At 41.9% G+C, this 24066-nt stretch overlaps 2 protein-coding genes across 10 annotated transcripts in view; one reads left to right on the top strand and one right to left on the bottom strand.

The window, feature by feature from the left end:
- The first annotated feature begins 9208 nt into the window (after positions 1–9208).
- On the top strand, positions 9209–17986 carry HPF1 (histone PARylation factor 1). The gene is made up of 8 exons (XM_075028515.1): positions 9209–9314; positions 10480–10639; positions 12207–12393; positions 12914–13012; positions 14066–14216; positions 14941–15028; positions 15644–15816; positions 17713–17986. The coding sequence occupies exons 1-8, from the start codon at positions 9258–9260 to the stop codon at positions 17842–17844; spliced, it is 1047 nt and encodes a 348-aa protein (XP_074884616.1). The 5' UTR covers positions 9209–9257; the 3' UTR covers positions 17845–17986.
- Positions 17987–20155: 2169 nt separating this feature from the next.
- CLCN3 (chloride voltage-gated channel 3) overlaps positions 20156–24066 on the bottom strand; it is a 75893-nt gene continuing 71982 nt past the window's right edge. For all 9 annotated transcript variants that reach the window (XM_075028727.1, XM_075028690.1, XM_075028653.1 and 6 more), the window contains one exon: positions 20156–23282. In XM_075028727.1, coding sequence (XP_074884828.1) covers positions 23124–23282 — 159 coding nt within the window. In that variant the 3' untranslated portion in view covers positions 20156–23123. The remainder of the gene's footprint in view (positions 23283–24066) is intronic.

A 24066-nucleotide genomic window follows, 5' to 3' on the forward strand; every position in this document is an offset into this window, starting at 1 on the left:
GTAGAGCTGTGTCAGCATAGTGCTGCACCTGAATTAATTAGTCATGCTTATAGACAGAAAGCTAAGTTATTTAGGAACAGACTGTGCTAGTGCTACACAGCTCTAGGCACTGAAGCTGTTAGCTGGGAATGGCACAGTGAGAATACGCTAGGTTCTGTGTTACTAGCGAGGAAAAGTCTACAGCAAAAATCTACTGTACTGTTGCACTAGAAGCCATATGGAGTGGAAACATCTGAGCAGGTCTGAAGGAAGAGCCTTAAATATGAACATAAGTCCAAAGTCAATGTTATACTTTAGCGCTGCTGCTAAGATTTATGCTAAGTGCAGCTTTCATTCCTTTTAATGTTTTGTTGTTGCCATGGTGCCCAGAAAAAACACAAGAAGAAGTGTTTCTTACAGAAGCTGCTAAATATAATTGGATTGTTCACCCTAAACCATACACTAAATCCTCAGATTTAGGGACTCTCACAGCAGTAATGACTGCAAAAGTTATTTGAGTGGTTTATCTGAAAATGTAAACTACTGCCTCTCAGGATGTTAAAATACAAAAATGGATTTACCCTGTTCCTAAATGAGTCTTGCCAGTCAGTCAGTTATAGCCAGCAATTCCCTGTTTCTTAAGAACAGATAATTAATACGAATATGATCAATTCACTCAACTTTAGACTGTGAAGAAAAAGGAGAGAAGGAATTATATTGAGTTGCTTGCCTCCTGACTCATTCTAGCCTAAGCCGAAATGACTGAGCCACTATTTTCCACCCCCTCACCCCATTATCTGTTGGGGGAGGAAACCAAAGCATATGTTGGAAACCAAGGCATAGATGAAATGTTAATGTCATCAGTCAACACTTAGCGAATACACATTGTTTCATTATTTGTATTGATTGTCACCCTAATATCTGGTGACAGCAGAATGTGAATTGCTTTGTATGTTAGGAAACTGTTGCATGAATACAGGGTTCTGAAACTGAAGACTGGGAGGTAGTGTGTATAAATATAAGTAAATATGAAAGACATAGTCTTAGAAGTTACTAATGGTAAAGCAATGTTTGCAGGGTTTGTCTTGGTGGTAAGGATGTTTATCGAGTGATTCTTCTTTCATATTAAAAATGTAAAGCCTCACAAGGGAGTTTCTACAAAGAAGCCATTGACTAAAATAACTCACTGTTAGATAACTTTTGTTTTTATGTATCGGACCAAAGATTTTTTTTTCATTTATTGCCTCCAGTTGCACCCATTTTACTTTATACATTTTATCTTCCATACCTGTATGCTGTATTTTGTACATATGCAGGGAAGGGTTTAAAGGCGAAAAGTTACAGATGAAGAGCAGCATGATACCCATAAATGACAAAAGAACATAACTGAAGAAGTGAATCTTGTACCTAGATTGCCTGGCTCAGAAAACTATCCTACTAGAAATAAAATTGAATTAGACCCTTAGAATGGTTCTACTTTTGCTGGGGGAAACACCTTTTTTTGGATAGGTGTTCACATTAGCAGCCCCTTATAGGAGTAGATTCTTACAGGAAGACTTGTAACTCCCTGGGATAATACATTCAGCTGAACTGTGCCTCACTGCTGCTTTGAACATACATAGCTGTGCTTTCATGTAAACGAGGCAACTTATAATATTATGTCTACAGATATCAGTAAAATTTAACTCATAGATATGGAACATGGTCCTACATAAATTGCGTTTCTGTACAATCACAAGACTAACAAGTAATTTAAATGCAGAATAGTGTAGATATAAGGGTCAGTGCTCCAAGCACTAATTTATGTGATCAGAATTGTTTCCCTATATTCAAAACAGAGCAGAAAGAAAGACTTTAGCTTGCAGTAAAATACTGTTGCCGCCTTAAAATCATAGTCTACTGCTAGCTGCCAGAGCTACATTAATAGTGGTTCAGAAAGCTGGATTACAGCAGTACCAAGCTGTGAGTTCACATTCTTGTCAAGAGCAGTTATTGCAAGGCTCGCTGAATTGATGCCAAGATACTATTAATCGCTATACTAAAATGTATATCTAACTTCAGGTCCTTTACAGCAAGACTACTATGTATCTTCACCCATATTCTGTTTTAAACATTCACGGTACAAAACCACCTGAAGCCTCCAGGATTTCTCTGGAAAGATATGTCCTGCAGTATTCTGATGAGTTTTCTTCCAGTGACATGACTTTTTTTTTTTTTCCCTCCCACTGCATTTTCTTCTTTCATTCATCGTGATGTATATAGCTTACCTTGCAGAATTGCAAAGGGAGCTGGCAGGCAACCAGGACAACCTGTCAGCACAGGCAGCAGTGAGATGGTGACTCAGCAGAGGCACTGTGTGTCTTTGCAGTCTGCTGCAGCACTGCTCACTCACAACCTTCCTGGAGGCAAATCTTGTCTTTGACATTGAATGTGTCCACAGTTCCAGCTCATCCTTATTTTGATGGAAGGGAGGATGTGTCCCTCTCTGAACCTCAAAACATGGAGTTGCTCTACAGAAGCTAATAACCCAAGGAACAGAGGCTCTAGTGATTTGAGGATTATTTGAGGCTTAACCTGAGAAGGCAGCTGGCAATTTTGTAAAGCAACTTATTAAGAAACAGACCTTCACTTAAACTGCTCTGTTAAAACTATTTTAAAGTAGCATAATTTCACTGTGTTTGTGATGCACTGCATTCCGTACAACCCCAATGTGACAGCTGACATGCACAAAAATCCAACATATATATGCTGGGATTGTTTAGAATAACATTAAACTATCTGGTGTTTAGAAACAATATGTCTACTTTTAAAGGAGTTATACTGAATGGTACAAAAGGACATCAACGTGGCCAATCATGTATTCTTATTTTTTTGGTCTTTGTTCTTCAAACTGGTTTTTTAATGACAAGTATCTAAATGGCTCCCTCTTGTGGCAAGAAAAATGCAGTATCATGTTCTTTGGCAAAAAATCAGTCCTTGAACAGAAATTAGTATTTATTTATATATACACTGCATATTTATATTTACACTGCATAGTCTAGTCATCAGTATGTTGTGGTGACTGATGAGGAGACTGCACACACCTATCCCTTTGTCCTGGTTTCGGCTTGGATAGAGTTAATTGTCTTCATAGTAGCTGGTATAGTGTTATGTCTTGGATTCAGTATGAGAAGAATGTTGGTAACACTCTGATGTTTTCAGTTGTTGCCAAGTAGGGTTTAGACTAAGTCAAGGACTTTTCAGCTTCTCATGCCCAGCCAGCAAGAAGGCTGGAGGGGCACAAGAAGCTGGGAGGAGGCACAGCCAGGGCAGCTGACCCAAACTGGCCAAAGGGGTACTCCATACCCTGCTCGGGAACTAATGGGGCATCAGTCAGCGAGTGGTGAGCAACTGCATTGTGCATCACTTGTTTTGTATATTCCAATCATTTTATTATTATTGTCATTTTATTATTATCATTATTATTTTCTTCCTTTCTGTTCTATTAAACTTCTTATCTCAACCCATGAGTTTTACCTTTTTTCCTTCTGATCCTCTCCCCCATCCCACTGGGTTTTGGGGGGAAGTGAGTGAGGACCTGCATGGTGCTTAGTTACTGGCCAGGGTTAAACCAGGACACCCTTGCTGCTTAGGTACTCGAAACTACCTAGAAAATTACCTAAGCATGACTTAAACTGTTACCTTTCAGTTGCATATGCTGAAGGGTAGGGAAAAATAGATTGTTACCATACATATTGCACCCCGTCTAACTTGCTAATGCAGACTAGACTATACTGTGTCACACAGATATGTCTGTCCTTAAATATAAATCTCTGGAACATCTCGGCACAGAATACCTGGATTGCATAGCTTAATTTATTTGATGTTTTTACCAGGAGAGCAAATCTGAGCCTTGTAAGGGGTGGGAGAAAAGCAATCAACTCCGGAAGAAAGCTATGAGCATAAATGAGTTGGTGAATGGCAGAGAGGAAGCATAAAGACCCTGCAAGCCTTCTTTCCTTCTTTCTACTATCTACTAGCTGATAAAGTTTTCACTTAGGCTTTTAACTCATGAAGGCTTTCTGCACAATAATTAATAGCTATAAAAGTCTGAAATTAAGAACTGAGGCTTTGTCATAGCATGGGGCGTACTTTGGTAACTTTGGGTATTAAGCAATAATCTTGGAAATGGACATAGGAGAGGAAAAATCCTCACAAGACACACCAAGGTCTTGGTGACCTCAAGGGGCAAATTAAATGTATGACAGGAAGTATCTACCATAGCTTTTTAGAAAGCAGGTCTGAAAGGCTTTGTTTCAAGACAACAGATTCCAGCTCTGTGGTTTCTCACAAAATCTGTTACTGCATAGTTATGAATTTAAAAAAAAAAAAAAAGCTAGGCTCACTGCAGAGTAGGACTAATCATACAGATGGCTTTAGAGCTTGATAAAGCTACTTTGCAGATTAATCTCTTGAGATAATCTCTGTTTATGCTGATTCAGAAGTCTGATGGTACAGATACAGGAGGCTAACTCTGCCTTCATTGCTTACCCTTCTCTGTAAAAAGTCTTCCATGTTACAGCCTTATAGGTTGTTAACAATGAATGACATTATGACTGCCAATATCAAATTATATATGCTTTTCAAATCTAGGATTTCAGAAGTGAGAACAAATTATCTGGAGGTAGATAAACACAGATGGAGTTACCACTCTTTCACAGAGAGGAAAAAATTAATATGGTGCACTGACTAATCATTTAGTATCTTACAGTTTCTTATTTAAGGGCTTGTATAGTGGCACCCCACAATTGATTTCCACACTTCAGAGAACTGATGAGGATAGACTTAACTGAAGAGTAACTGAAAGGGTTTATCAAATTTAAACTGTGTACTTAAGATGTTTTCAGAACAGCAGTTTTGAGCTTATCAGCTGCCACCTGGGACTAGATAAATCTAACCTAAAAAATACCCCTTTTATCTATCCAGTCATGCAAAGTTAGTTGTCCTGGTTTTGGCTGGGCTAGATTTAATTGTCTTCCTAGTAGCTGGTGTAGTTCTATGTCTTGGATTCAGTATGAGAAGAATGATGATAACACTCTGATGTTTTCAGTTGTTGCCAAGTAGTGTTTAGACTAAGTCAAGGATTTTTCAGCTTCTCGTGCCCAGCCAGCAAGAAGGCTGGAGGGGCACAAGAAGCTGGGAGGGGACACAGCCAGGGCAGCTGACCCAAACTGGCTGATGGGGTATTCGATACTGTGTGACATCATGCCCAGTATATAAACTGGGGGGAGTGGGGCTGGGGACAATTGCTGCTTGGGAACTAACTGGGTGTCAGTTGGCAGGTGGTGAGCAACTGCATTGTGCATCACTTGTATATTCCAGTCCTGTTGTTGTTGTTACTATTATTATTGTTATCATTATTCATTTCTTCTTGTCTGTTCTATTAAACCGTTCTTATCTCAACACATTAATTTTACTTTTTTTTTTTTCCTGATTCTCTCCCCCATCCCCCTGGGTGTTGGAGGGAGTAAGCGAACAGCTGTGTGGTGCTTAGTTGCTAGCTGGGGTTAAACCATGACATTAGTTTTCTGAACATAACCACCATCATGATCTTAATGGAAACAAGCTAGCTGCCTCATATTTCAAGCCTGATGGGACAGGATGAGGCAACTGGGCATTTCATTACCTGTTTCTATTGAAGTACTCATTCCAAAATTGTTTGGAAGATATCTATAAAGGGATTATGAGTTGCACTATATATACATACATATATATATATACACACATAAAAGTCTTCTTAAAACCCCATTTTATCTTAAATATAGGCAAACACTGCTACTCTTAACCAATAATCTAGTGGCTGGGGTACCTGCCTGGAAAGTGTAAGAGACAGAGTTCCTCCAATGGAGAGGATTCAGTATCTTCCGTCCTGGATTCTGTGTCTTTTTCTCCTAGGGTATCACTGAACTGCAGGCTATTGTAGAAGGGAGGTGCTTTCGGAGATTTTAATAGCTTGTGTGAAGAAAAGAATAAAAAAAATCAACTGATCAATAAAGATACAAGAGTTGTATCTTCAGTGAAGTGGTAAAGGCCCTCCAAGTTAGGCTTTTGAGACCTAGCAATAATATTAACAGTAAGCTGATGCAGGAGCATTTTTCTAGTTAACTTGCATTTTTTTTCCAGCATAGCTTTGCCTTGTGAGATATTGGCATACCTAAAATGGGGCCACCACAAGTTTATTTCATGCTTCCATTACTTCTCTTTCAATGCTATAATGCAAAATACTGTAAGAGGCAAAAGTCAATCTCTTAAATTTTCGAAGTTTTCCACCTGTAAAAAGGTCAGGTTTTTTCTTGACCCAGAATAAAGGTAGATGCTTTCATGCTGAGCATAAGTCTTCTGAGGAGCAGCTGAGGGAGCTGGGGCTGTTTAGTCTGGAGAAAAGGAGGCTGAGGGGAGACCTTATTGCTCTCTACAACTACCTGAAGGGGGGTTGTAGTGAGGTGGGTGCTGGTCTCTTCTGTCAGGTGGCTGGAGATAGGACAAGAGGAAATGGCCTCAAGTTGAGGCATGGAAGATTTAGGTTGGATATTAGGAAAAATTTCTTTACGGAGAGGGTTGTCAGACATTGGAATAGGCTGCCCAGGGAAGTGGTTGAGTCACCATCCCTGGAGGTATTCAAAAAGTGAGTAGACGGGGTACTTCAGGACATGGTTTAGTGGGCATGGTTGATGGTTGGACTCGATGATCTTGAAGGTCTTTTCCAACCTAAATGATTTTATGATTTACTTGTTTTGTAGCAGAAGTCTAACATGGCAGAAATACATACTTGAGACTCTAGGTTAAGTCATGAGGCATGCTTGATATACCCCCTTCCCATGCTGCTTTTGCATTCACCTTGGTAAAATTGTAATTGTGGAACTGAAAATGGTTATGTGAAGGATTTCCTCAAGTAAACACTGAGAGGAGAAAAGGAGGGCATGATAAGCATCTGCAAAGCTATAGGTTTGTAGGTGAGTTTAATTGCTTAATTAAGCTCACCTTGCAATAGGAAAAAAGCTTATCCTGAAATAGTAATGGGTGACAGAATGTAGCATTTGTTAGCTTTAATACTGAAATGGGAAATATTGGTGCCTTTGGTGTCACTGAATCAATTTGCTACATGAGGTTGGAATTCGGGTGAGCTAAGCTTGGGTATACAATGGATACTCTTGATGGAGGGTGGGGGAGGTATGCCTTTATTCTAAAGTCACCTAGAACACTTTCCACCAAGCTACTGAGGAAAATGTCATCCCTTTGGGTGCCAATTTGTCTAGCCTCTACTATGGTTAAGGTTTAGTATACTAGAAATTATGGAGTGAGGCTAATATTAGAAAGCATTTCCCAAAGAAACCTCAGGGCAGTACTCTTCATGCTCTTCAGGAAGAAAATTAGGTTTGTGGTCTCTTGGTGAGCTTTTGTACCTCATTTCTGCTTAACCTCAGGTGATGAAACACAATCCATCCCTTAAAGGAGGTTTGGATTTGAAACTTAATATTCCTTGTGTGTGCAGGATTTTAGTACAAAAACAGTTTAATATGTATGTTGACTTAAACAACAATTTTTCCAGCTGAAGGAGGAGACTTTGTCACTGATTGTCCTGCATCTACCTGCATTATCAGCCCATGGTTTCTATGAAGTGCCTAGCTGTTTCTACATACAGGAAGTTACATCATCAGTCAGGATCAAATTTCCTGTGATGTTGTGTGTAACTCTTCATAGTGAATGCTATAGACAAAATTATCAAGCTTTTGTGTGAGTTGCACAACTGTCAATGTCATAGGCAGTTGAAAGGCACTGCAGCTTATTTCTAGACCTAAGCTAATTATCTATACTACAGCAAATATTTACAACTTTAATGGATTGCAAGATGAAAAAACCCCACTGGATTTATGCCATATATGTGTCTTTGCTGAACACACACTGCGTACCAGAAAGAATTCCTGTAGCTACACTACATTATGCTCCTTTAAATACATCCACTGCAATGAGACTTACTGAAATGAAAAAGCAAAGGTTTATATATAACCAGCTTCCCACCGCCTCCTTTTGTGTTATTGGTTTTCTAGGCCTTTTTCTATGCAAAGCATTTCAGCAATATACTTAAATGAGTGGATGTTGCATAATGTGGTTATGTGCTTTCCTAAACTGAGGGATGTGTCCCACTTGCTACATGTTACACACTGGTGCCTTGACTCTTTCATTGGAGTGAGATAATGTGATGACACTTTTGTATTCCTGGCAGCTGTGAAATGCTAAAGCAGAGGCTTAGGGGATTGTTTGGTTTTTTGGTCCCTCCTCCCCCTCCCCCTTTTCTGTGTACTGAAAACTAGTATTGCTTCCTCTCTCTCTTATGCCTTTAGCTCCGAAGAGAAAGATTACACTTAATATTCAGGTAATTTTTTTTTCTCTGTCTCAGCCCAATATACTACCCTAATTTGTATTACAGGAATTTGCACGTATGTGTAAGAAGGGGAAAAAGAAAAAAAAAATCAGCCTCGAAAGCGTGTGTCTATAGGCAGTCCTGAGGTGACCTAGCCTACCGCTGAGGAAACACAGCTGTAAGCTTCCCCCCGCCTTGATCTCTAGCACCCAGCTCCAGCCGCAGATGTGTTCGCAGTCAAGGGTTAACTGCGTTCGTTCTCCTCGCTCCCCCCTCAGGCGCAGGGATGCTCTCTCTAGCCCGGGTACCGCTGTGCCCCCTCTTCCCGCCCGCTCTAATCCTCCTTCTCTTGCCAGCCTGCTCCGGAACAGGCTGGCTCCGGAGCTGATGCGCAGATGTAAAACTGCGTATCGCCCTTGTAAAAGCGCTTATTCACCTGGCAGCAGGGCGCCTCTGTGGGAAGGAAAGGCGCTCTGCCCCGCCGCCGCCTCCTCGGGCTGAGGCTCAGTCCCCTCAGCGGGCGGGGGCTGGCGGCGGGGGCCTAGCCGGCCCCCTGCCAGCCCCCTCCTCTCTCCCGGAGACACCCGCTCCCTCCTGGCCTTCTCAGGGCCGGCTCCTCCCGGCCCCTCCAGGGATATTCCTTCCTTCCTTCCTTCCTTCTTCCCCCCTTCCCTGCCTCCACCTCCTGCCGCCGGGCACACCGAGACCCCGCCGCGGCCGTTCAACGCCTGCCCGCCGCGCGAGGGGGACGGGCGGGGGCGTGGCCGGCCCGCCGCGCGCGCCGCCGCTCTGCGCACGCGCGGGGGCGCCGAGCAAGACCTCGGAAAGGGCGGGGGAGGAGGGGCGGGCGCGATGCGATGCGGCCGGCGGCGGGAGCATGACAGGTGGCGGGAAGCGGAGGCCGCGCGGGGCGGCGGGCCCGGCCGGCGACCAGGTGGCCGTTAGCGGGGGGGGGGGGGGAGGGGCGGGTGGCCGAGCCTGCCGGCGGGCCCCGGGCAGAGGGGCCGGCAGCCGCGGCCTGAGGCACCCCCCGGGCCGGGGCGGGGCGGCGGGGCCGCAGGCCCGAATCGGCGAGGCTTGCGTTGTGGCAGCGCCGGGCCTCGGCCGCCTTGCCCCTCGTCCTGGTTTGCTCCGTGGCTTTGAGGAAAGCCGCAGGGCCGCCGGTCCGCTGAGGCGGGAGCCGCTCCTCTCGAGCCGGGCTTCTCCCGGGCGGCGGCCGCGTTTCGGGGGTGCTGTGAAGAGCAGCCGCGGCGTCCTGCGGCTGGGAGCGGGTGCCGGCGGTGCGGGGGGCCGCCATCGGGTACCCAGCTGAGGAGGAGGAAGGTCTGCCTCATTGTGCTGTCCTAGCCGGGGAAGAGAAACCTTGCTCTTGTTTTTTTAGTTTTTATCATTATTGCTGTTTTTTAAAACGCGGGTAGCGATTCCGACCCATTCTTGGAGCCTCATGTGGCGACGAGGTAGTTGAGGTTACCGCTTTAGTGGTGTGCGTGCTTGAACGGATCATCTCCCGGCCTGTTGCGGTTCATGTTACGTCATTTTTTGCAACAACTTAAACTTTAAGCTGTTTTTAAAATGCTCTGCTGTAAACTGCACCAGTTCAGGTGTTGAATAGCGGAGTAGCTCAGATAGTAGAGGCTTAGGGGATTTTTCTTGTGTCGTTTAACCAGACATGACAAAATAGTATCCACGCTTCCAACTGTCTGTAAAGCACACGAGTTTCTTGGATGCAAGCTGCTGTGTGATTGGAAAAAGGTCGTTTTAAAACAATGTAGAACTTAGATTAAACTTGGCAATTGCTTAGTCCTTTCCTTGATTGACTAATGAAAGTGCTTCCATTGGTTATGTTGACCCATTAATGTCAAAGTAGTACTTTGCTATTTCATATTTGTTTAGCACGTCTCAGATAATGCACTTCTTAGGGATTCTGTCCAAAATAAGTGTTCTAATTGCTATATATCCTGGGTTAAGTAACAAGCGTGATGTAATTATCTTAATCATTGTTCCTCCATGAATACAGGAAGTTTGTAGAATCCTTCAGTAGAACTGACAGAAAGCAACTAAATGAACTTTGGTGTTTTGGTTTTTTTTTTTATCTGCAGTGTGAAAAAAATGGAGATGTCAAGAAGAGAAGGTCTAATCAGGCAGATATCCCAGACAGTCTTCGTCAAGAAGCAGAAACATGCTATCGGCTTAGGCTGCCTGAAGACTTCTATCAGTTTTGGAAGTTTTGTGAGGAACTAGATCCTGAGAAACCAAGTGGTGGGTTTTTAAATATTTTTGCCTTTTCTAACTTTCGCTCTCAAGGACAGCCTGAAGGCAGGCAAACTGGACGTGGTCCAGATGCATTCTAACGCTGCTTCAGTTTCCAGTTAAGATGCAGGATATTTACATGAGTCTAAACAAGAGTACTGGAGATAATCACAAAGATGTTGGTACACTTCAAGCTTTTTAAAATATAATTACTGAAACTGTATAATACAAAGGGACTAAATGTTGTCTAAACCTGCCTTTCTTGCAAGTACATTTCAAATGTTTAGTATGGAACTGAAGTTTCCTCGTATGAATCTGGGTTTCAACTCCCCAAATTTACTATACAACAGAATAAGGCATGCCTGGATGCTCCAGATATGACAGGGGTTTTTTTAGAAACATAGAACGGTTTGGGTTGGAAGGGACCTTTTAAGGTCATCTAATCCAACCCCCCTGCAATGAGCAGGGACATCTTCAACTAGATCAGGTTTCTCAGAGTCCAACCTGACCTTGAATGTTTCCAAGGATGGGGCATCTACCACCTCTCTGGAAAACCTGTTCCAGTGTTTCACCACTGTCACAGTGAAGAATTTCTTCCTTGTATCTAGTCCGAATCTACCCTCTTTGAGTTTAAAGCCATTACCCCTTGTGCTATCGCAACAAGCCCTACCAAAAAGTCCCTCCCCATCTTATAGGCCCCCTTTAGGTACTGGAAGGCTGCTATAAGGTCTCCCCAGAGCCTTCTCTTCTCCAGGCTGAACAACTCTAACTCTCTCAGCCTGTCTTCACAGGAGAGGTGTTCCATCCCTCTCATTATTTTTGTGGCCCTCTTCTCCTGTGCTGAGGACTCCAGAGCTGGACACAGTACTCCAGGTGGGGTCTCACCAGAGCAGAGTAGAGGGGCAGAATCACCTCCCTTGACCTGCTGGTCATGCTTCTTTTGATGCGGCCCAGGATAGGGTTGGCCTTCTAGGCTGTGAGTGCACATTGCCGGCTCATGTCCAGCTTTTCATCCACCAGTACCCCCAGTTCCTTCTCGGCAGGGCTGCTCTCAATGCCTTCATCCCCCAGCCTGTATCGATACTGGGGGTTGCCCTGACCCATGTGCAGGACCTTGCACTTGGCCTTGTTGAACTTCATGAGGTTCACGTGGGCCTACTTCTCAAGCTTGTCTGGGTCCCTCTGGATGGCATCCTGTTCCTCAGGTGTGCCACCCGCACCACTCAGCTTGGCGTTGTCTGCAAACTTGTTGAGGGTGCACTCGATCCCACTGTCTGTGTCACTGATTAAGATATTAAACAGTACTGGTCCCAGTATGGACCTCTGAGGGATACCACTCTTCACCTATCTCCATCCAGACACTGAACCGTTGACTACTACTTATGGGAAATGTAATAACCTAACACTTGAATGAAAGCTGTCTGAATAGAAGAATGTCTCAGCTTTTTCCTTGTCTGGTAATCAGTGTTTGACTGTTTGGATTTATGGAAGCTTTTGATACCTGAGTGACATGGGAACCTCTTGGTCTAGATATGCACCCACCAGAAAGTAAACCAGTTCATGCTTTGCTTTTCAGATGCACTTGTGTCAAGTGTTGGACTTACGCTGGTTGGACCATATGATATTCTTGCTGGAAAACACAAAAAAGTGAACTCAACAGATCTGGACTTCAATCTTCATTGGAGGTTCTTCTATGATCCCCCAGAATTCCAGACAATACTTGTTGGGGATAGCAAAACACAGTATCACATGGGATATTTCAGGTATTTTATTGAATATATGCTCTTGCTGGACTATAATTATGTGTAGCTTTGTCTCTTCCTTTTTTTCCCTGAGGCAGGATTTGAGAATTGTGCACTATCATCAAACAATCTTTCTCTTCTGTAATAAGATATTAACACATGGGTTGATCTCCTTTATTAAAAAAGATCACAGATACTGGAGTTGAAGACTAGATTTAAATATTTATTAAACCACCTCCCCCAACCCTCCAGAGCACCTTTGCTTACTAATTTTTAACTTTTGCCATGATACTTGGAAGAAAAAGTCAAGCCTTATGAAATAAAGGGAACGTGTTTTCTCTCTGCATGTATTGATAGAAGCTCCTTTCAAAGCCATGCTGTAAAATTTTGGAGCTTTACATCTAAGGGCGTTTCTTGTTAGCTTTCTGAAGGAGATGGCAGCATGGTGAGGAAGCAAATTACTTTGCAGTAGGGCAGTTTACTTTGAAATAGGAGAAATGGACACAGCTTGACTATTTGTGTGTACTTTTTCTATAAATAGGGATGTGCCAGATGAGCTTCCAGTGTGGGTTGGTGCTAATGAAGCTAAGAAGGGCTGCGTGATTGCACAAGTTGGTGATAATGTCTTTGCCGCAGTCAAGTAAGGTTCATATTTTACTATTATTTATAAAAAGTAGAGTAGAAGGGAAACTATTAATTGGGAGATGTGATGTGGAATAATGCAGCTAACTTACTATGTATCTTGTTTCTCAAGAAACCCTCACTTACTTTCTGCTCTTGCTAGCAAGTTTTAAGGTACTCTCATAAGCCTTAATAGACTTCCTGAAAGTGTTTTCCTTTTACAAGTAAAATAGATAAGTGTTAATTATCTCATTCTTTAAGTACATTGGCAGGGATAGGCTCTGTGGGGAAAAAAAATGCCCACTGGTTGTGTTAAAATACTTCATAAGTAAAGAAAGAGCATCTCAAACAGTGGTGAATGAAATCCGAGTGTCATACTAAATAAGTAGCATCTAGCTCTTATTCTTGCCTACATAAAAATACATTATTTTTGTATATAATGAATAACTACAAGAAGTACCATTTCTGACCTGGGGCAGGATAACATTTGTATGGATATGTAATTCAGTATGATTCATGAAGCTTTACATGGTCCTGCATCATGAATATAAACAACAGATTTCATCACCTGTCAGTTGAAAATGGAAAGCTCTCTAAGGACAGACGCATGTAGTAAGTGAAAGCATACTGAAGAATAGCTCCTGCAAAAGAATGCTTGTGTAGTGCAGAGTTAAACGAGGACATTTGTTTTGCAAGCACCGTGATGAAACTCATAAATATGTATTTATGTGCATGACTTGGATGACAAATAGTGTATACGGCACTGAAGCAGCAAACTGAATTCCTAAGATAGAAAGATGGACAGCTACTACTGAGTCCAGGAGAATTTTCAGCACATGCAGATGGCATAAACTATATTGTAATGCAAATACAGATAGGAAATGCCAAAGGACTGTCTGTGCCCAACTTTTTTTCTTTCTTGTTGTTAAGAGGCTTGCATTCCCATTTCTATGTGTATAAATAAACCCATGACTGCTAATCTTCATTATGAGATTTGGAGGTTTAGTGATTAGAAGGCTATTCATTTGTTTGTTTTCTGTTAAGCTTTAAGACATTTTTCTTCTATTTGCAGATTATTTTTGTCAAAAAAACTTAAGGAAGTGACGGATAAAAAGAAAAATGCTATTTTGAAAGACATAGATGAAAAACTAACAAGAACAGCAAAAGAACTGGGTTATTCTCTGGAACAAAAAACCATGAAGATGAAACAGAGAGATAAGAAAGTATGACTTTCCTGATCCACTGGAGAGAACTAAGTTCTGTTAAACTTTTTTCATTTACTTGCCTGTTTCTTTTATTTATTTATTTATTATTAATTTTTCCGCCTTCTAGTCAGTAAGGATGGTTCATTTAGGAATTTCCAGAGCTAATCAGCTCTCTCTCTAAAACTTCAGGAGAGGGAAGATTAATACAAGTGTGTTCCAAATAATGGGATTAAATCAAAACACTTTGCTTTCGTAAACCATAGCTTGGTATTCAATAAAGAAAAAAGCCAATAAGGGAAATAAATAATCTAAAAACTAAAACAAAAGGGGAACATGGAGAAAAGTGCTTCAGAGTGAAGATTCATGTAAACAGTTGGTTTGGATCTATTGGAAACAGGACTACTAAGGATGATATGGATTAGTAATAGAGGTTTTTCACATACCTATCAGAAATAATTATGGTAGGAGGTGACTAAACAAATTAGTACAGTGCTGCACAAGTGACTACAAGGATTCCTAGGTTTCAAAACTTGACTGAAATTGAGTTTCCAGTTATTTTAAAGTTCAATACTTAAAAGTAACTGCTACATAATTTGAAACTAAGTTGATGTGCTGGAGCCTGGACACTACCTTAAGTTTGACCACCAGCAGTCAAGTGTTAATGTTGTTTAGTGAGGTGAGTGGTTTTATGTCACAGTATTGACTTTCAGCACTATATTCATTATCCTGTCTCTTTATTTAGGTGGTGACCAAAGCATTTCATGGAGCAGGCCTAGTTGTTCCTGTAGACAAAAATGATGTTGGATACAGAGAACTTCCCGAAACAAATGGTAAATATCTTGTTTACTATATTCTTCTGCTTTATTTAAGTATAAACAACCTTCAGTCACACAGCTACTCTGCAAAAAACAAGCTGCATTCATATTTCCTACTTTAAGAACATGAGTGGTGGGAGTAAAAGGCAGAATTCTTAACCATCACATTTGAGCTCAAAGTGTTTTCTGTAAATGAACCAGATGAGAATCAATAAAACTTGCTAAATCGGAAATAATAATTCCTGAAGTAGTAGTTCTGATGACCTTGTCTTTTTTATTGGCACAGCTGTGCAGGAGGTAGATCAGAAAAAACTGATTTACAATCAGGGATTTGTGGGTTTATTTCTTATCCCCCGTCTTCTCCCAGTGTTCTTCTAACCAGATTCAGTTCCTTGATGCAAGTTCACCACACACCACACAAAGTGTCTCTATATGGGCAACAGATAGATGAGCGTGGTGGGGGAAGAATGAGCAGCAAAGGGAAGGGGGAAGCTTTTTCACTAGCAGCTCTGGGTGTGCCCACCTAGTCTTCATGTAAGTGTGACACACAGATACGTTTTTGCCACAAACTACTTCTATGCAATATTAAATTTAAACATCTAAATATTTCTGCTTTTGGTTTTTTTGCAGCTAATCTAAAAAAAATTTGCAAGGCCATTGTTGATGCTCCTACTGATGATGAGAGACTGAAGGCCTTTGCACCCATTCAAGAAATGCTGACCTTTGTTCAGTTTGCTAATGATGAATGTGACTATGGAATGGGGTATGAACTGGGCATGGACCTGTTTTGCTATGGATCACATGTGAGTACTACAACAATCATACTTCACAAAATTATGCATTGTTTTATGCATGGGCCAGGAGTTGTTCTGTGTCATAGATCTTTATTCCCAACTCTATTGTGTAATTATGCCTAGGAATCATGAAAGTCTACAAGAATATTCTTAATTTGTGAAGACTGTTTAAAAAGTCACATGACACCATTCCTTGTTGAATTTAAAATGGCTTGTATGAAAGCACAGTCCTGCAATCCAGAAGCACTTAAGCAGCATTTAACTGGTGTGATTTGATATGCGCAAGACAAGGAGTTGTCATTAGACTCCTAAAACGCAGAATGTCTGCTCCAGATCCACTGAATAGCTAACCCCAACTACTTTTATGGGTGCAAGCATTCATATTCAATGGGACCAAGGAACAGATTGATGTTGGTAACCCCAGCTGAAAAAAACTGGAACCTAGGTCCATTGTCTAGCTACACTGTATAGCTGCATAAAAGACCTCCCACCAGGTGTCTCTGGTTCTGTGTTAACAGGGGGTATCATAAATAAGCCGACTGACTTACTAGCACTTAATCACATGTAAAGATTCTACTTAACACTTTTTGTTCTGTACTAGCCACTGCCCCGTTGATGAAAAGGGTTACCTCTGTAATAAATCTGTGGCTAGGAAATAACATATAAAGAGGCCTCAGCATCAATGTAATGTGAATGGATGGTCACAGAATGCAAAGTATCTTCTCTTAGTAAAACATTATTGGCTAAGGGGCACTCCAAAGCAACACATAGAAGGATGAAATCTTGCAATACTAAATGTAGGCCCAGAAAAGTTGTGTAAATGCTAGTTAAAATATGTAGCCACTGAAAGAAAGGAGAACTCACAGCTCTTTCCATACACTAATTACTGTGTTTCTTAGATTTCCTGCCCTGCTGTTTTAAGTAAGATCCCTGCAGCATCTGAGAATGTGTTGTATTTTCCTCTGACACCCTGCTTATGAGACCCTTCTTTCAGTGACTGTGCTGCTTCAACTGCTCAATTCCTTCCTGCATCTGGGAGGGCAGTGAAGGAAATGGTTAAGTGCAATTGGCTGAGTAGGTGGAGGCAAACCCCCATCTTTCACGCTTTGTGCTTCTCAACACAGGAGATGAACCGCTGAAAAACTCCTGCAATGACAAATTATGTCTTTACAATGCTATGATGTGTCCTGATATCTATCCTATGTAGCAATTTGGAACAGCTGTAACTTTGCAGCTGTTTCTAAAAATAGAGACCTTACTTCATTTTCTAGTTTAGTAAACAGAAAGAGAGAAGGGTGGCTTTGTACATAAGTAACACCAGGGCTTGGTCCAAGTGTTTTTGCCTGTCTGGAGGTACTTGGAGCTGCTTTCTGGTTCTGACAGGAGCCTGCCTGTCCCCTTGCTTACAGAGCCAGAAGAAACACTGACACTTTATCTGTAGCTCAAGGCATGGAAAAGGACTTCACCCTCTTCCCCGTCATAAGGGGAGGTGCAGTGGGCTTACATGTACCATAACCGTCACAAATGCTAACAGCTATGCTCTGACTTTTATGCATTTGAAGCACTTACATGGTTACTGTAAGTACACTCCACCGCTCAAGGGGGTTATGATGGTGACGGGACGTGGGCCTTCAACCGCAGGCTGGACGTCTGCATCCCTTAACAGTAGTTACCATCTCTGGCGCCGCTGAAAGTAGCGTTTCCATCTCTCACTGCGGCAGTTTGGGTAGCCCAGCCTGACGCTGCTGTGGCGGTTGCAGGTGTAGCAGGAAGGAGTACGCGGTGGAAGGGGGCGGTCGGTCAGTCAGCCTGAAGGAAGGAAGGAAGGAAGGGGGCAGAGCCCTCCCTCTCTGAACAAAGCCGCTGACCCCCCAGGGCGCCTCTCGTTTTCCCTCTCGCCCGCAGTACTTCCACAAGACGGTGGGTCAGCTGCTGCCCCTGGCTTACACCCTGCTGAAGAGGAACCTCTTCGCCGAGATCATCGAGTCGCACTTGGCCAGCCGGCGGGAGGAGAAGGTGGACCAGCTCGCCCCCTGAGCCGGCCCCCAGCAGGGCGGGCGCCCTTTTCCCTTTCCGTTTTCCTTTCCTTTTTGTGTGTGTTTGTGCTTTTTTTTTTTTTTTTTTTTTCCTTTTGTACTCCGCGGCGATCCCCCCGCGGCCAGTAAAGCTTTTCTCAGGACGGCGGTCGGTGCCTCCCGCTGCTGACTGCTCCCACACCACCCTCGGCGGCGGGCGGGAAGGGGGGGCGGGGGCGTCACGTGCCGCTACTGCGGCAACCGGCGGGCGGAAGCGGGCGCGCGTGAGGCTGGGAGAAGGGTGGCCCCGCCCCCTTCGCCTTCCGAGACTGCCGAAGCGCGGGCGGCGGGAGCGGCTGCCCGCCCCTGCGGCTTCCGCCCTGTCTGCACGGGGCTCGGCTCCGTTTCTGGGCCCGTGAGGGTCACCGTGCCCCTGACCAGAAGGAAGGAGGCGGCGAGGGAGGCTACGGCCCGCCGTCCCCTAAAGAGAAGCCGTGGGCGCTGGGGAAGTGATTGGGACGCGGGCGTCGGGACCGACCAGTGCCCGACCGACTGACACCTGCCGCGCTGCCTTTCCGTGCTCGCGGCGATCCTCGCTGCCGGTGTGCGTTTCCTCGGTTCTCTCCCACCACGTTATCACAAAGCGTGCACCTGGCCGCATCAACAGGAAATAAATAGGATTAAAATACAGCTAACTGACATTACAAGATAAGTTAGAGATTCCACTGCAGCTGCTACCTTACTAGTCAGATGAAGTCACCCTGTTTTCACTCATCTGGACTGAAAACAGAATTGATCTTGTACACAAAGCAAATTGTTTTCAAGCTCATTGGCCCACTAACCTCCTTTATTGTTAGGACACTTCAAGAGTTTATTCTCAGGCAACTGCTTGAAATAAGAAACAGCCTAGAAAGCAATGGAGAATAACATTTGCTCTTCCCCAACAGGCCTGCTGCTATCCTACAGCGACTTGACTTGTATTGTAGCAGTTTATGTCATTGCTCATGGCAACAGTACTGCTAAGGAAGATCACAGCCCACGAGCAACATGCTCAAATCTGAAAGTTGTCCCTAGTTTTTAGCAAATTATTACACTTCCAAAGGTCCCTTCTAGTGCAAACTAATAAATAATTCATGGTGTAAGTCAGTGTGCTTCAAAAGTGTTATCATCTCAAGTTTTTAAATCAAAAAGGTATTTTCAGGCCTCAGAATCACATGCCACATCTACTTTTGTAAATTTGATAACCCCACCCTTTTCAATCAGCATATGAATGTTCCATTTATTCAAACATAAGCACAAGCATAGATAAGACTTCTTCATGGGCCCAGAACTTTTTTTGTATGTATAAAACAGAGGTAGTTTCTCGAAAACTCCATCTCATTCCCCCTTACTTTTTAGGTTCCAAGCAGAAGAGCCCTTCATATTAATGCCCTGTAAATCTTACAAGTAACAAAAAAGTATGCGCGTTTTGCATTGTTATTTAAATGTGAACTTAAATCTGCAAAAATGGGGACCGTAGTATGGATTTTCCAGTCTTACCTATTAACCTCTCACAAAGAAGGAAAACTGCTACACCAACTGAAAAAATACCAAAGTATTGTACATGATTAAATTGGGGACAGACTTTTTAGCAGGGCCTGCTGCAACAGGACAAGGGGTAATGGTTTTAAACTAAAAAAGTGTGGATTTAGACTAGATATAAGCAAGAAGTTTTTTACAATGACGGTGGTGAGGCACTGGAACAGGTTGCCCAGAGAGTTGTGCATGCCCCATCCCTGGAAGTGTTCCAAGGTCAGGCTGGATAGGGCTTTGAGCAACCTGGTCTAGTGGAAGGTGTCCCTGCCCATGGCAGGGGCGTTAGAACTAGATGACCTTTACAGGTCCCTTCCAACCCAAACCATTCTATGAATATAGATCATCAACAGATATCTAACTTACCTTTTCTTTCTTTTTTTTTTTTAAACCAGAGGTACTGAAAATGTACCATGTAGAAACTACATAATCCTGGCTTTTAGACAGTAAAAGCATCACACACTTTTATAAACCAGGAAGCCAACTATTCTATAATTAAAACAATTTTTTAAAATGTCTGTTTTGGAAAAAAAAACCCCTAATACTGATCTGTTTGATTTGGTTGATTTGGCTACTGATTTGTAGCCAAATACTAGGCAATACAAAGAATGCATCTCCTCCTAAAATCATTCTTTCCTTTGTTATCTGCTTGCTAGTTTTGTATGTAAAACTCCTAGCTGTTAATCTTCTCTCAGGGAAAATAAATACAAAAATCAACACAAATACTTTTTGTGAAACAATGAGAAAACATGACAAAACAATAACTGGTCATACAGAAGTTTTTAATGTTTGATTAAATCATCACAGTATTCAGAATTTTTACTGTAATGATATGCAGCTCTACCACACTATTATAAATAAAAACATTAAGATCAATATTAAATACAGCTCTAGGCAACATCACAGATTAACAAAGAATGCATTCTTCATGAACCAGTAACTGAATGGTTTTAAAAAAGAAAAAATGCTGACACTTTCCCCCTCCAATCTACCACTTTTTTTTTTTTTTTTTTCAAATTAGTAACTTTTTTCAAATTAGTAAGGCGCTGCAAGTTTTACATTAGAAAATCTTTGTCGCACAGCACAGGCACACATTCTTCATTATCAGAACCTCTAGCATATGTTTACCAGAAGACATTTTAAATGTCAACAGGGAAAGCTTAGCAGGTAAGAAGAGTAAACAGAGATGCACAATTTATATGCAGCGCTCAGGATCCATACTGAAATTATAAAACACAGCAGGGGTGTGAACCGTATTTTAATTCAGACCGTACAGTCTGTGGAATTAGGTGCAAGTTAACACAGTACACACAGCAGTGTTTTATGAGAACATCAGACATGGCAGAGGTTTCCAACTGATTTAAAGCAATTTTTATACACGTACGTTTAATATTCTTCCACTGTAGGAAAAAAAAAGACAACAGAAATCAGCATCACAGACAACTTCCAGAGTTGCCTTCTGTAAATGGGCCAAATCCTGCTCTTTACAGAAGAAACTTCACAAAGTTTCTTCAGGCTTACACAATGTAACAGAACAAATTTTGAACCACTAGCACTGACTTCATGTGGAAGAATGCAGCTAGTTGCTGCAACGCTCACATTTTACCATGGCCTGTTTCCCTGTTTCAGTACCAAACCCGTTTTTAATACAGGGGCTGATCACCATGAGCCTGCTGGCAAATTTCGCTTTCTACTGGTTCCAGTTGCTGCAAGAGATGTGATGATAAGATGGCAGTTTTATACTCAGAAAAATCAGTAACAATTCAGCAGCGCACTTAAGCACAGGCATTATTTTGGAGCTTGCCAAAAGTACCAGAATTTCGTTTCAGTATGTTACTGTACTTAAGATAAAAATCATACTGAGTGCTTTGCAAATAAAGACGTTTGAGGTAACTGTGATGAATGCCTTAGAGACAGCTAGGATTATTATTTTAGACTTTTACCATTTATATTTTTGCAGTCTTGTGGGCAAAACTGTTAAAGAAGGAAATTTCATCTAACCCTGTATTATAAAGCATGATTTTTGTCAGCCACATTTCTTAAATTTTTTCCTCCCTACTTTAGGCTTAAAGCATATTGCCTTTTTTCCTCTGCATGTGTTTGTGGTGGTTTGGTAAAATGAATATGAAACAAATTAATCTTGTGACTTGCGAGAAAAAAGTAAATAAGTTAGGCATCTGTCAGTTCACCTGCTAGCGTGTGTGTTGCTGCTGAATTTTAAAGTCCTGCCGAAGTTTCAAGTACTGGATTTGATTCTGCCCTGCTGCTCACCTTCTGTGGCTACATACCATTTACACCTCTATATACTTGAAAAAAAGAAAAAAAGTCAAAAGCAATCTAATAATCATAGTTGCTTTCTTCCTATTATTTTTACAACCCTGCAGTTTTTTAAAATAAAATTTTAATACTACTGTTCCAGTTATCTGCTAGTAAAGGAAAAAGGAAATCTCAAGGTAACGGCAGTGAAAGTTACAGTTGAAAATGATCTTATATGCATGTTGGATCATAAAGAAACGATTTTGTTTAAACCCTTCATCTAGTTGTAAACATTTGCTAATCCTCCATTACTTGCAGAGGATTACAAATTATTCTATAAAATCACATTAAAAAGGTAATTAGTTATGTGAGATATTAACTGATTCATATTTAATAGATTTTTTTAATCCATACAAATATAAATAAAGAATGGTAAAACTTCAAGAAAAATAATATACATTTAGTGCAAGTTATGAGTTACATTTCTTCCTACCATGTCAGCAGTGGAACATCTTTTGTGGAGAAGAAACAAAAATGACCGTTCTCAAATTTTACAGGGGGGGAAAAAGATCTCCAGTGTTGTAGCATGCAATTTTTACCAGATACACGTATACAGAATTGTTCCAGCTCTTAACTAGTAGAATAGCAGTATTTTTCCTTATACTGCACAACATTGGTATATATCATAGTGTTTTCAATAATACAAAAATTGCATAAGACCAGGTCACATTATTGATATTTTCTGCAGCAAAACCAGTATCTTTCTTTGATACGCTAGTTTCATCTGGTTTTAGTTTTTCTCATATCACGACAGCACATGGGTTGAAAGAAGTCTCACATGGTTCTTGCAAGGTATTACCTGTTCAATCTGTTTTTGTCGCAGTGGATCTGTACTGCCCCGAGCATTTCATGATGTACAAACTGACACGTTTAATGGCACAAGAAAAACCTCCCTTCTTGTGATCGAACCTCAGTAACTCACAGTACATCTCAATATGAGAAACAACTGCTTCGAAAGGGCACACCAATTTTAAAGAGGCTTTGTTACGGCTCAGGAGAGAGAGAAATAAAGCTCCTCTGGAATGTAGAAAGGTGACGTGTAATAATCAATACTTTTCATGAGTTAACACAACAGTTTTCAATGGTAAAAAGGGCAAGACCTTTCAGTCTCCGTAAGATGGCTCAATTCAGAATGATCCCTCCAGAAACAGGGACTAATAACACATCTCTTCAATGCTGAAGTACCAGGCTGGGGCTGGAGAATTGCACCACCTCGCACGGCTCGCCCACTGCACTATCATGGCAGACCTGACGTCTCGGGACGCATCCAGTGCAGGGCAGCAGCTCTCCCTTCCCACGCTCCCATCAGCCTTCCTCCTCGCCACATACTCCCCCAGACCAACTCCTGATTTCCAGCAGCACTGTTACGCAAAAACCCAGCTCTCGTCTCTGATTTTAGAAGTATCCCCCAGACTAAAGTGTTGTGCTATTCAACAAATGAACCTCCTCTTCTGTTTCCTCTCTCTCCTCAGCTATGGGTTTCAGTTGAACATTATTGAGGCGGGGTCTTGGTTTGCCGTCTGGGCCATATGACGGAGGATATCTTTTTTTGTTATAATGCCAAGGAGGCGCCTGAAAAGGATAAATGGAAGATCGATATTAATCCAAGCAGGAAAATAATAACGCAGAACAAATCTGTAGCCAAGTCCTTTTTGTTGACAGGAATAGAGCAAATGTAAACAGCCTGATTTTCTTATTTAAACAAAAACATTTTATTAATCAAAATATTGAGGAACCACCGGTTTGTTAAAAGACAGCAAAGCTGAGACACCATATCAGATGGTCTCTGACAGCTGTAGTCCATTTTAATGAAATACAAGTAATACAAGTAGAGCCCATGACAATTTTTATTTAACTTTTTGTTTCTACAAAAATGAAATTTTGATTAGCGTATGCCAACAAAAAAGTAACAGAGGGACAAAGAAAAAAAGAGGTATGAAAAAGAAGTGATATTAATCCCATTTCATAAGGGAGGCATGTTCCAACCTAGCCATCAGAAGTGACGTACCGCTTGATGGCCCAAAATGCTAATAGCAAATCAAACTCCCCTTCCCTCCATTTTTAAATCATAAGGATCCTTCCAGTCTGACGCACTGGCTCAGGCTGAATGTATTCATAGGAGCACACTGTATTGGCCACGAAACTTTTGTAAAATAAACAATAGTTAACTAGTTTTTGGAGATCACAGCTTTAGAAAATAAATTGTGAATAATGAAAGAAAATTTTCATTTTCCAATTTAGATACTGTGCTCTTATGACAGGGTCTTCATGGCTTTTAAAATTATAACTCTGTGAGGCATCAGAAAGGGTGAGACTGTCCAAAAGGATAATATCACTGGAGAAGCAAAGAGCAGAA

Source organism: Buteo buteo, chromosome 1 (assembly GCF_964188355.1).
Source record: "Buteo buteo chromosome 1, bButBut1.hap1.1, whole genome shotgun sequence".
NCBI classification, from domain to species: domain Eukaryota; kingdom Metazoa; phylum Chordata; class Aves; order Accipitriformes; family Accipitridae; genus Buteo; species Buteo buteo.

Bases quoted from the DNA above. Each gene is read 5' to 3' on its own strand.
- HPF1 (XM_075028515.1), top strand. From the start codon at position 9,258: ATGACAGGTGGCGGGAAGCGGAGGCCGCGCGGGGCGGCGGGCCCGGCC. The intron at 9,315-10,479 runs GTGGCCGTTAGC...TTTTATCTGCAG, and splicing joins CGGGCCCGGCCGGCGACCAG to TGTGAAAAAAATGGAGATGT. The intron at 13,013-14,065 runs GTAAGGTTCATA...TTCTATTTGCAG, and splicing joins AATGTCTTTGCCGCAGTCAA to ATTATTTTTGTCAAAAAAAC.